At 31.8% G+C, this 11,547-nt stretch overlaps 2 protein-coding genes and 1 non-coding gene across 3 annotated transcripts; all 3 read right to left on the reverse strand.

Moving 5' to 3' along the window:
* Window positions 1-3,308: 3,308 nt before the first annotated feature.
* Window positions 3,309-6,836, reverse strand: LOC130798709 (GDSL esterase/lipase At3g62280-like). The gene is made up of 5 exons (XM_057661812.1): window positions 6,590-6,836; window positions 6,297-6,482; window positions 5,541-5,704; window positions 5,064-5,334; window positions 3,309-3,785 (listed from the first exon to the last, which is right to left on the reverse strand). Exons 1-5 carry the CDS (start codon window positions 6,828-6,830, stop codon window positions 3,559-3,561), a joined length of 1,089 nt encoding a protein of 362 aa, XP_057517795.1. The 5' UTR covers window positions 6,831-6,836; the 3' UTR covers window positions 3,309-3,558.
* A 1,440-nt stretch (window positions 6,837-8,276) lies between these two features.
* On the reverse strand, window positions 8,277-10,592 carry LOC130798710 (GDSL esterase/lipase At3g62280-like). The gene is made up of 4 exons (XM_057661813.1): window positions 10,340-10,592; window positions 9,886-10,238; window positions 9,043-9,313; window positions 8,277-8,598 (listed from the first exon to the last, which is right to left on the reverse strand). Exons 1-4 carry the CDS (start codon window positions 10,587-10,589, stop codon window positions 8,354-8,356), a joined length of 1,119 nt encoding a protein of 372 aa, XP_057517796.1. The 5' UTR covers window positions 10,590-10,592; the 3' UTR covers window positions 8,277-8,353.
* A 295-nt stretch (window positions 10,593-10,887) lies between these two features.
* TRNAF-GAA (transfer RNA phenylalanine (anticodon GAA)) lies at window positions 10,888-10,960 on the reverse strand. Its single transcript has one exon. It is a non-coding gene; the product is annotated as a tRNA-Phe (tRNA).
* Between the last annotated feature and the right edge of the window lie 587 nt (window positions 10,961-11,547).

Raw genomic sequence — 11,547 nt, forward strand, 5'->3', positions numbered from 1 at the left:
TTCGTCGCGACATATTCTGGAGGACTTTGATGCCTTTGTTTAGTTTAGTTGAATAACTCTACTTATCGATCTATGTTACGTTCTCAATTTCAGTAGAGATGTTGCCGAAATTTTTACTCATCTTTTCTTTAAAATTAACCTTTAACTTATACGATTTGATTTCGTTTAAAGGGTTAATAATTTAGGGGTGTTACATTGAGAATAAATTAAATCTATAATTTGACTCATTGTGAGGTTATTTTTATCATATATACCAAAACTTGAAGACAACTATCCTAAACTAAACGTTAATTATTTATTCATTATTCAATATTGAATATTATTATTGAGTACATGATTTTAATACTATAGATTAGCTAGCTTGGCTTGGTGTGGGTCATATATAGTATTGTATGTTTATGACTAGATGGGAATAGTAATAGATAAACTTTCTTATAGGAAAATAACGCAAGGTTTTGGCATTACTATAAATTTTGTATTAGTTGGAAATTAGAAAGATGATAGACAATATAGAGAATAAAAGTCAAAAATAAAAATGAAGTACATTCATTAAGATGGATTAAAATGGAAAATGAGTCAAATTAAATATTACGGAGAAAGTAAGTACTATTTCAATATAAAACTATTATTTTGAGATTGTTACTAATAGTAAATTCAGACCTGTACTGCAAGCGATTCTTATATAGATATTTCATTGCTAATTGAGATAATCCGAACCTAATAGTGGTCGAATAGAATCATATCCTACATAAATATGCGCAAAATCAAACATGAATCAACTAAAATTGACTTAATCAAAACTAATTTTTAGTCGAGTTGTTGTAAACCCGAACCGATTATTAACTTTACTTTGCTAAACCCAAAATAATTTTTCAATCAAAATATTATAAACCCAAACTGATTATTAACTCAACAATTCTAAATTTGAACATATATTAAACCGAAAATAAGTCAAACCTTGGTAGGCTTTTAAATTTTCCCTAATTGCACAATGTAGATGTAGATAACGGTTCGATAACAAGAAAGATTAAATTAAAATCTTATCTATGGTTGAAATCATATTTCATGTTTCATCTTATGTTTTATTTGATTAGTCAAGGAGGACATTATCGACCAATTATTAAAGGACGATAACCCAAGCCTAATTAACACTAGACTCGAACTTCAACCAGTACTGAATCGGTGCAAACCCATAACTTGAATAATTGATCTTCAATTGACCTGAAATTAATTGATTCAACCCGAGCATGGGCCGTTGCGCAATCTATCCAACAAATAATCAATCTGAAATCCAACTAAATTAAATGAGATCTGTTAGAAATCAATCCAATAACTCGAAAAAACATCTCTAATTATAGAAATCCTTTACGTGTGGTAAATTATGGTCTATATGGATAATTTGTGCTCCATACATACAAATGAATTTGCAATACGGATGTGAGACTTCTCGCAGCGTATGTGATGTTGTAACCACTTGCTCTAACTAAATCTAATCTGGTACATTACTATTAACTTTACGGCCTGTTTGGTACATGGTATTAGAGGGTGGTAATGGTAATAAAATTAAGTAATAAAAAATTTGGTTGTTTGGATACCTTCAATGGTAATGAATGGTAATAAAATAAGGTAATGAAATTACCAAAAATGGCCATTTTTATTACCATCAAACAACCTTGTATTAGGCTGTAATGGTAATGAAGTATTACTGTTGTAATAAAATAAGGTAATGTTGTTTCGAGCTGAAGAAAAAAAATAATGAAGAAAAAAAGGTAATGTATGTAATTATCCAAAAAAATATTATTATTAAAAAAAGAATCATTAGATAGAATAATTTAGATACAATAATGCTTTTAGATACAAATATACAATAATGAAACTAAGAGTCATTACCATTTTTTATTACTAACAACCAAATGCAATCAATGGAATATTATCTTCCATTACCATTCTTTAGTCATGCACACCAAACAAAAGAATCTTCATTACCAATTCTCATATCCATTCCTTCATTACTATTGCCATTACAACATTTCATTCTCATTACTTCATTACCATCAACTAAACGGGCGTTAATATTGTTTTATTTGTTACCTTAATGAACTCAATTGATTTTTTTACATGGTTGTCATTAGTTCCTTGAGTTAACCTTTTTCCATTTTAATTTCATCCATTGGTTGTTGGCATGCAATAATTTTGTCTGGTGGCATTACTTTGAGACTAAGGGCATCATTTATCATCATCATTAAAAGAAAAAGAGAAGGTTATTGAGTATATTCTCTGTTTCTACGCTCATCCCAATTTCTTCATCTTTTCAATCTTTTATGGTCCATATATCTTCTCCTTCCTCTATAATTCTCCCATTACCACAAAATTATGTTACTTTAGGGTTAATGATGCTCCTAATGTACATCCTTAATCATTGACCATCTAAAGGAGGTGTTGTCAAATGTTCCTTAAATGTTACATTCCCTAATTAAGGGCCATATCTTTTAATATGTTGAGTAGTAAGGGTGTCCTTATACATTGTTGTAAAGTGACTAATTGTCATTACATGAATTATTCATTGGTCAAACTCCAACATGATGGAAGTTGTCAAATTTAAATTTCATTTACCCCTCATATTAAGTAAAATAGCGCGAAGTATAGAATATATATCATATCATAAAATACAATTCTCTGCTTAAACTTTTGGTTAAGTTGATTCCTTAACACATTACAAATATTTTTAAATATAACTTTTTAATTATCATGAGACTAATGTTGAATGTGTACTTATCTCATCGTTATATGCATATGCATCTTCTACTTGATTCATTTTTATTGTTTTGGTATTTATAATTGCTAGGGGCGGAGCAAAATTTGAAAAATTCTTTGAAGGTCCTGTGTAATTTTAAAACTAATGCTTTTTTTTAACAACTTTGTATTTTTAAACACTTAACATATATTACGTAATTCAATATCGAGGTCCTATGCGGTTGAACATGTTGAACATGCTCAAAACCTCACCTAATAATAGCTTTTATATTTCTTTGATCACGTTATTAGCCTAAATTTTTTATTTTGTATTGCCTTGTCGTGTTTTTTTTTTTTTGTCTTGTGTGTTGTCTTGCTTTACTTTCCTTTTTAGGTCTTTCTCAAGCTGATGAACTTTTTGACCATATTCTTTTTATGGTATGATTTGCCTTTTTCCATCTCTTCTTAGACCCTATCATAGTTTCTATAAGTGATATACATTAGATATGAAGATAAGTGATAATCATGATCATGATGATGAGAGTAGTGTTTAGTGTTTAGATGAAACGCTGTTGGGATAATTTCTCTCACATTCAACTCAACTAAAAGTTTAAGCTGATGGTTGAGGCCTTATATACTCTACTTTTAAAAGTGTTTTGAGTTTAAAAAATCAGAACACTTGAATACACAAAAATACAAAGTCCAATTAGCTCATGCACTAAGGACATAAGCTTCAGATCATGTACGATACATAAAGTTTGCTGCACAGTTGAGCTTATTGCAGTAGCAATCAAGTGAATGGCTAGCCTTAGTAGACTGAAATAATCAGTCCCAGAACTGCTCAAGCTTCATTGGCGGAGTAGAATAAAGTCCTGACAGTATTTCAGTTGCTATAATACGATTAGCAGCTTCAGTGTAATGAACACCATCCCAAACTATGGACTGTGACACATTGCTACATATGGTTGAGCCTGGCTGCCCACATGTTGCATTTCTATCGTAATTGAATGGAGGTGTACGACCGCAGCAAGCTACAAATGGGTTCTTGAATCCTGTAACAAGACACCCCATTACACCTATTTATTTTGATCTCATCCCAAATTAATGCAAAACAAAATACCACTGTAATTGGTGCAATTTTGACCCGTTACACAAAGTTGATACGATCCAAAAGCGATCAAAATGGGTCAAGACTGACTGTAACCCGATTTGATCGCCTTAACTCTTTTTCCGAATTTTGTAAAATATTTGGTCGACAACCTCTATTTTTCTAGTCAATACCATCCTAAAAATGATATGCTCGGACATTTTTATAAGAATTCATTTATAAAACAAAAATGTATTTTATCTCTACTTTTTATAAAACAAAAAATGCATTTTATCTCTACTTTTAAAAAAATAGTGGTAAAAAAATGCATTATCCTCTATTATTTATTAGTAGCTACATTTGAATAGTAAATTCTATATAACGGTTAAGAAAAAATACAATCAAATAAGATTTTGTTAAATTGATTTATCATAATTATATTTTATCAAATTATTCTATATTTTTTTATTAGTTCACATTTAAAGATATTTAATGCTATAATAACACATTGGATAATGTGAAAACTAAAATTGTACTATTAAAAAAACCAAACGATAGTCAAGCATCAGCTACTTTTATGAGAGATATGCCCTTCAATGAGACAACCTCCAAATAAAAAGCACATATTTCGTATATAATTTATATTAGTTGAGTTATTTAATCAATGTGTGAGGTAGTGCAAACACCGCCTCATACAACAATGTGTGAACCAGCATAAATCGAAAACGAGTGATCCAACCAAAATCCATCCAACCTGACCATTTAACAAGTTTACATCCCATTTATAACTTTCAAAATTCGAAGTCAAAAGATCAAGTAATGACATACATGTTAGATATAGGCTGGATTGAGTGTAAATATTTAAAAGAGTAAATAAAAGTCAAAATAGGCAATTAAAGTTAGTTAAAGAGAAGATTAAAGGAATTTGATTGTTAGAGAGGTAGAAAAATTAATTAGAAAGTAATAAAAATTTGATAAAATAATAATTAATTCTCCCATTTTGAGGTATAAATTTACAGAGGGTGGTGGAAAACTTTTCTCTAAATCAGGAATATCATCCGCCTTTTTTATTCATTAATTTTAGTTTACTTTCATTCTATCTCTTTTATAATTATTTCAATAACTTTATTTGCATCTATACTTACCTTTGTTTCATAATTTGACTTTTTTTACTCCCTTAAATAATTACACTCAATCTAAGAGAGCCATAGAAAAAAAAGTTGTAAAGATTAGTAGTTATTACCATATTTTTCAGGATTAGCAGAAAGACTGTACTTGACAGAATATATATCAACATAGACAATAATAGCATCTTTGAATACCAATCTCAGATCTTCACAAAGCACGCGAAGACCTTCATTGAAGGTCTTCGCGGCTTCGTTAAGTACAGCAAGGCATCCAACTTCATCAAGATCACTGCTATTGTGGGGATGTAGAGCCATTTCTTTTGGTTGGCACCCTAAAGGTCCTGTATTTTGGATCCAAAAATTTCTTGCTCCATATTGGTATACTGTCTGAATTTATTGTTTGTCTTAGTAATTATCCCACATTGATGAATTAAAGATAGCGTGCATATTAGGATGGTTTATACCGCGTCAATAAATTAAAGATGGTGTAGTATGTGCATCATTTTTAATTCATCGATATGGAATAAACCATTCAAAAAATACTTGTCTTTGAAAATAAAATTGAATGTAGCAAGTAAGAACTTAGTTTATACCTCAACAGCTGTTTTTATTTCTTCAATATATGATGGGATTTTTTTGGCCATTGGATCATAGGTTAAGTTTGATGCATAACCGTCCAGTAGAATATCGTTTTGTCCAACGTCAATCATATATAGTGCGTTACGGAACCCTTCTTCGTGAATCAAATTCTTTGTTCCTACACGGCCAAGGGATCTGTCATTTTAACCACTACACAAGGATTTAGCAAGGAAAAAGACCATTATAACCTTTTAGAAGATGAGTCTAAAAGTTAATAAGACATGACAAAGGCAAAAAAATGTATAATAGAATAGATGAACTATGAAGTATAAGCATACATTCAACAATAAGGCTTCAATTTCTCATAAGTTCTGCAAATTGATTTAAGTATATAAAATATCATTCTTAAGGCTTCAACTATTAATTTAAATTTTTGTTTGAATTGGTCTTTTTACATGACATTAGAGGCCAACATGATAAAAGATTGCGAGTATAGCTAGATCTCATTTACCCCTCTTGAATATTTAGCGTTTGGCATGAAGGTAAGTATTGTATCCACCCTTCTTCTATGAGGAGGCGTGATAGAGTACATATCTTGAGCTTTTAATTTCAACTTATCAACTTAAACTTTTAATTAAGTTAGTTTTCTGACAAATGTCTTTATCTATGTTCCAACAACGACAATTGAAGTTTGTACAAAGACAGCCAAACCTACCAAAAAAAATTAGTTCCAAGGAAGAAGTATTCATGACTAAGGAGGCGAGTTTTACCAAGTGAGAGTAGCTCAAGTGACCGATTTTTGAAGCGAATGAACTGACGGACTTGGACGCTCAATGTAAAAGGAACATACTTGGGCAAAAGCGTTGCACCTGAGACCGCAAAGTTGACTCCACTGGTAAAATTTGGTGCCAATGAATCGAAGTATGGGCTTAAGTAACTCAAGTTAAGGTGTTCACCTGCCAATGACATATAAAGAAAAAATATACGTATAAGCACATTCTCCAAATTTCACATAAAAAAAGTCCGTTATGATATAAATGAATACTATATGCATGTTACTTACAGTAAAAGTCGATGATTAGACGACCATCGCCTAATCTTCCGGTACCCTCACGGAAGAAGGTAATACCATGAGGCAGGCCAATAGGAAGTCCTGCCCCAGCTAGAACACCTCCCGTATCAGAATTAGCATCTCCTATATTGATAATAAGAGGCCTTCTATCACTTCCTTTTACATAATTTAGTCTATTTGAGAGTGTTAAAAAGATTACTAAAAAGCTCATCCAATTCATTTTTGCACTCATCTTAGTATATCCCAATTGTGTGCTATAAACATCATAATCCTGCCCTTTTTATGTACTTCCTACACTATTTTCTGTCAAACTTTAAAATGTTGTAATTAGCCAAGTTGATATATTTTGATATTCAAAATTAATCCACTTGTATGACTATATATGATTGGATTCTCTTCTTGGTAATAACTTTATATTATAATTAGCATTACAAATGTAAACGTGTCATAATTTTAAAATGATAAAAGAAGTACTCATAAATTGGAAATTTTTAAATGTCTAGTTTTCTAATTTTAGGGCCCTTTCTAACTCTAGGCCTTAGGCAAATGCCTACCTTGCCTATAGTCGGAACGGCCCTGGTAGTAATATTTATTTTGCTTCACGTACCCGTGTCCGATCCTTGATGCTGGACATTGGTCGGATTGTACTCTTAGACACAACATTTTAGGCATAAAATTAAATATTTAGACGTATCTGACACTTAAATTGTTGAACACGTGTCAGTATTCGACATTAGTACCCAAGTTCAAGTAACATAGTTTGTAAAAATACACGTTTTTCCTTCTAAGTTTTCTATTAAAAATGAAGTATTGTGATTTGCGAAGAAAAGATGACACTTTTAGTAGCAAATTTAGATCGAGGAAGTATAGATTAAGAATACATGTTACAGGATTCACTTTGAAAGTCTATTCTATTGCTATGGGTCAATGAATACAACAATGAAATAGTAGTTAATTTAAACAGCTACATCATGTATGCTTAGTAACTCCAAGGAACATCTTTTATTTAATGTTGTGAACTGCGCTTGTATTTGAATATGTGCATTGACTGGACTTGATAATCAATTTGATTAATTAAAATTAAATTTTATAATCTTTTGGCATCATGATTATATAATTTGGACTCTCTTTTCAACTGCGGTCGATGAGTACATCTTAAGTTTTAGATAGCAAAAATAAGAAAGAATTGATAAATAAATAAATAATCTAATTCAAAATTAGGATGGACTATTTGAAGTGGTGCTCAAAAATAAATTTTTGTAGACCTGAACTAAATCAGAATATATCGTTCACATCAATACCAACAAACATATCAACACTAATTTGAACCAAAATCATGAAAATTTTTTAACGTTGTCCCTTAATTAAAATTTGCTACTTCATATATGTAGCATTAGTTTTTGCGCTCATTCTCCTGCTCTCATTTATAAAGTCGTTATTTCTCTTTATCTCATTTATCACTAGTTTTCTTTGAATTATTATCAAAAATTAACAACTAACAAAGAGAATCAAGTCTTCGCTCAATTACATCAAGTACTACTTAATCGAACAAATACCCTAAGTTTGATTTTCAACTAGTCTTTTGATCCCTTAACGTAATTAAAAAAAAATACACACCGTTGTAAAACTAAAGAGATGGATCATGGATGGATTAATAAAACCATACCAGGGAAGCATGTGCAATAAATTTATTATTCCATTCATCAAAGAAAATACTTTACTTTTACTGCTCAGTGCAACTTCTAGTTATTTAGTCTAATTTACAGTCAAGAAATCATCCCATAACTGTTCAAGCTTAAGTTTTGGAGTAGAGTAATGTCCAGAAAGTATGTTTGTTGCTACAACACGGTTAGCAGCATCAGTGTAATGAACTCCATCCCAAACTATTGACTCTGATACATTGCTGCAAATGCTTGATCCTGGCTGCCCACATGTCGCATTTCTGTCATAAAAATATGGAGCCCCTCGCCCACAACAAGCTGCAAACGGGTTCTTGAAACCTACCACAATGCACACAGTTTTACTTCCCATATTACAAGTATACAACAACGACTAGGTCAGATTGAGGGTCGTATATGCAACTTTACTTTTGTAATCATGGTCGGTTCTAAGGGTACTCCGGGTAGACTGCCTAGGGCCCTCGAAAAAGCGGCCTCAAATATTAAATGATGTTATTTAGGTTTGTTTCCAAGCAAGTGATTTATTTGTAAATCTTTTTTATATTTGAAGGGATGTAATGTTACAATATATTTTATCTTGAATTCTTTTCTTAAAGTGGAAAATTTTTTATCTTTTAATATAATAAAGAGCCCCACTTAAAAGATAACCCAACAATGTTATATATTAGTTAACCTTGCTTTAATTTTTAAATGTGAGATTACATGTGGATTATTATTCCAACGATATAGTATATGATAAACAAGGAAACTTTGTAAGGTTATTACCATAATTTTCAGGCTTGGCAGACAGGCGGTACTTGATAGAATATACATCCACATACACTATAAGAGCATCCTTGTACACCAATCTTAGATCTTCCGAAAGCACACGAAGCCCCTTATTGAAGGTCTTTGCTACTCGATTATGCACACGAAGGCATCCAACTCGATCAAGGTCACTGCTATTGTGTGGATGCAGGGCAAGCTCTTTGGGTTGGCACCCTAAAGGCCCTGTATTGTGGATCCAGAACTTCCTCGCACCATATTGATACAGTGTCTGCATATTTCAACACTCAGCCTTAGAACAAACATGAATCCGTGCTGCATTTACACTTTTAGCCTAAAAAGTTCTTATCTGAGGGGGTGTGTTAGAGCATATAATATATCTTAGGGCCTCAACCATCGGCGAAAGCTTTTGGTTGAGTTTGTTCCTTGATAGTTATCTTACAAGTAAGAGCAGAAGTTGTTATAACGGGGTGTTTGGTTCATGGCTTTTAGTTTAGCTTTTTGGTTGGATTTTACTTTTTGACTTGTTAGTTGGCTAAACAGTCAAAAAACTGTTTGGCAAATGGCTTTTAAGCCACTTGAAAAGTTGGCTTTTAAGCCAAAATAAAAAAGCTACTCCAATATTTTTTTGTTGTTGTCTTTTGGATTATTGACTTACTTCTTCTCTAATAAATAGCCAACAATGAATTCCTAAATTTACCAACATCTCTATAAACAGCTGGCTTTTTCAGTTAGTTTAAAAGCCAATAAAAACAGCCAATATTTTCAGTTTGTCAAACCAACTAAAAAAGCCAACAACCAACAACCAACAACCAATTGCCATACACCCTCTAAGTGATTTACCTGCACAGCTACTTTAATTTCTTCAATAAAGGAAGGGATTTTTGCAGCAACTGGTGCATAGGTCAAGTTTGATGCATAAAGAGATAACAGAAGATCATTTTGTCCAATATCAATCATATAAACTGCACTAAGGAACCCGTCTTCAGTGATCAAATTCTGAGCATTCCCAATTGATTCAAGCTCAAGAGAGCGGTTTCTGAATCGAATATACTGGCGGGTTTGAACACTTAATGCAAAAGGAACAAACTTTGGCAGCAGAGTTGCACCCGAGACTGCAAAGTTAACTCCACTGGTAAAATTCGGATACAATGAGTCCAAATACGGACTTAAGTAGCCCAACTTTAGGTGCTCGCCTGCCAAAAAAGAAATGAGTGGATGAGAAAATAAGACGCACAAAAACAGAATGTACTAAACTTAAAGAGACAGACAAAAATGGAATAATGTGTTTACTTACAGAAAAAGTCGATAATTAGACGACCATCACCTAGCCTGCCTGTGCCCCTATGGAAGAAAGTGATGCCATGAGGAAGGCCAATGGGAAGTCCAACACCGGATAAAACCCCTCCTGTATCTGAATTGGAGTCTCCCAAATTGATAATTAGAGGCTTGATTTGAGTTCCTTTTGCATGAACACAGTTTGAAAGTGTATATATGATTGTCAAAATGGTTATTAAACACCATATTTTACCCATTTTGAACCTCATTTTGGTTATGATTAGCGATAGGTGAGTCTGGTATTTGAACTATTTTTATGTTGACTTGTTAATTATTTAAATGCAGCAATTTGGCAAATTAAACTTAGATTTAATTTCTGGAATTAAATTTAGATCAGAACTGAATTTTTTTTTGCTCCTGATATATAGCTCTAATGATAACTTTAAACAAATAGGTAGAGTAGAGTAATAGTAGTATTAAAGAATTTATATCAAGTTTTGAAAGTCTTCTGTGAGTATTAAAAAAATGCAGTAGACGTAAAGCAGTCACATGCGATGTTACAAAAAATGCGGTGAGCGTGGATCGAACACGCGACCTTCAGATCTTCAGTCTGACGCTCTCCCAACTGAGCTATCCCCGCAAGTTGAATTATAATTATACAATAACAATTAAGTATTTAAAATTTCCAAATTAAAACAATATACCTGTTCGTTTTGAAACATCTGTTTGCAATAATGGAGTTAGAGGATGATTGCCTTTACATACTGTCCTATTAAATTCGTCCAACTTTTTTTAAGTACATCTTTATCAACTTTGTTCTATTTTTATTTTCGTTTATAATTAACACATATTTTTCTTTAATTTTTATTCACACATGTAATTTAAAAAATTTTTCTCATCCACACATTACACAATTTTGGGTCTAAAGTTGCTAGAGTAAACCTAGTAGTCAATAGACTTGACTGTAGTGGTGGAGTCGGAATTTAAAGTAAATATAATCAATATAATCAGGCAATATTTGCTTGAGGGGTCAAAATTTATAAAACTTTCATATAGCTATCTATTAAAAAATTTTAAATTTGAAGAGAAGCTCTAGCTGACCCCACACCCTCTTACCTATTAAAAATATTTAATATCAGACCCTTAAATATGCGGACTCTAACGGATCTTTATTATTATTTTTCTTGCTTGAATTATATTGCATTACTACAAATTTTATTATCATCA

The sequence above is a fragment of the Amaranthus tricolor genome, chromosome 13 (assembly GCF_026212465.1).
Source record: "Amaranthus tricolor cultivar Red isolate AtriRed21 chromosome 13, ASM2621246v1, whole genome shotgun sequence".
Taxonomy (NCBI): domain Eukaryota; kingdom Viridiplantae; phylum Streptophyta; class Magnoliopsida; order Caryophyllales; family Amaranthaceae; genus Amaranthus; species Amaranthus tricolor.

Coding starts and splice junctions, on each gene's coding strand:
- LOC130798709 (XM_057661812.1), bottom strand. CDS start 6,830: ATGAGTGCAAAAATGAATTGGATGAGCTTTTTAGTAATCTTTTTAACA. Junction 5,705..6,296: donor ACTTGAGCTACTCTCACTTG/GTAAAACTCGCC, acceptor TTGGCCGTGTAG/GAACAAAGAATTTGATTCAC. Junction 5,335..5,540: donor AAATAAAAACAGCTGTTGAG/GTATAAACTAAG, acceptor CAATAAATTCAG/ACAGTATACCAATATGGAGC.
- LOC130798710 (XM_057661813.1), bottom strand. CDS start 10,589: ATGAGGTTCAAAATGGGTAAAATATGGTGTTTAATAACCATTTTGACA. Junction 9,314..9,885: donor AAATTAAAGTAGCTGTGCAG/GTAAATCACTTA, acceptor TGAAATATGCAG/ACACTGTATCAATATGGTGC. Junction 8,599..9,042: donor TGCCAAGCCTGAAAATTATG/GTAATAACCTTA, acceptor GCATTGTGGTAG/GTTTCAAGAACCCGTTTGCA.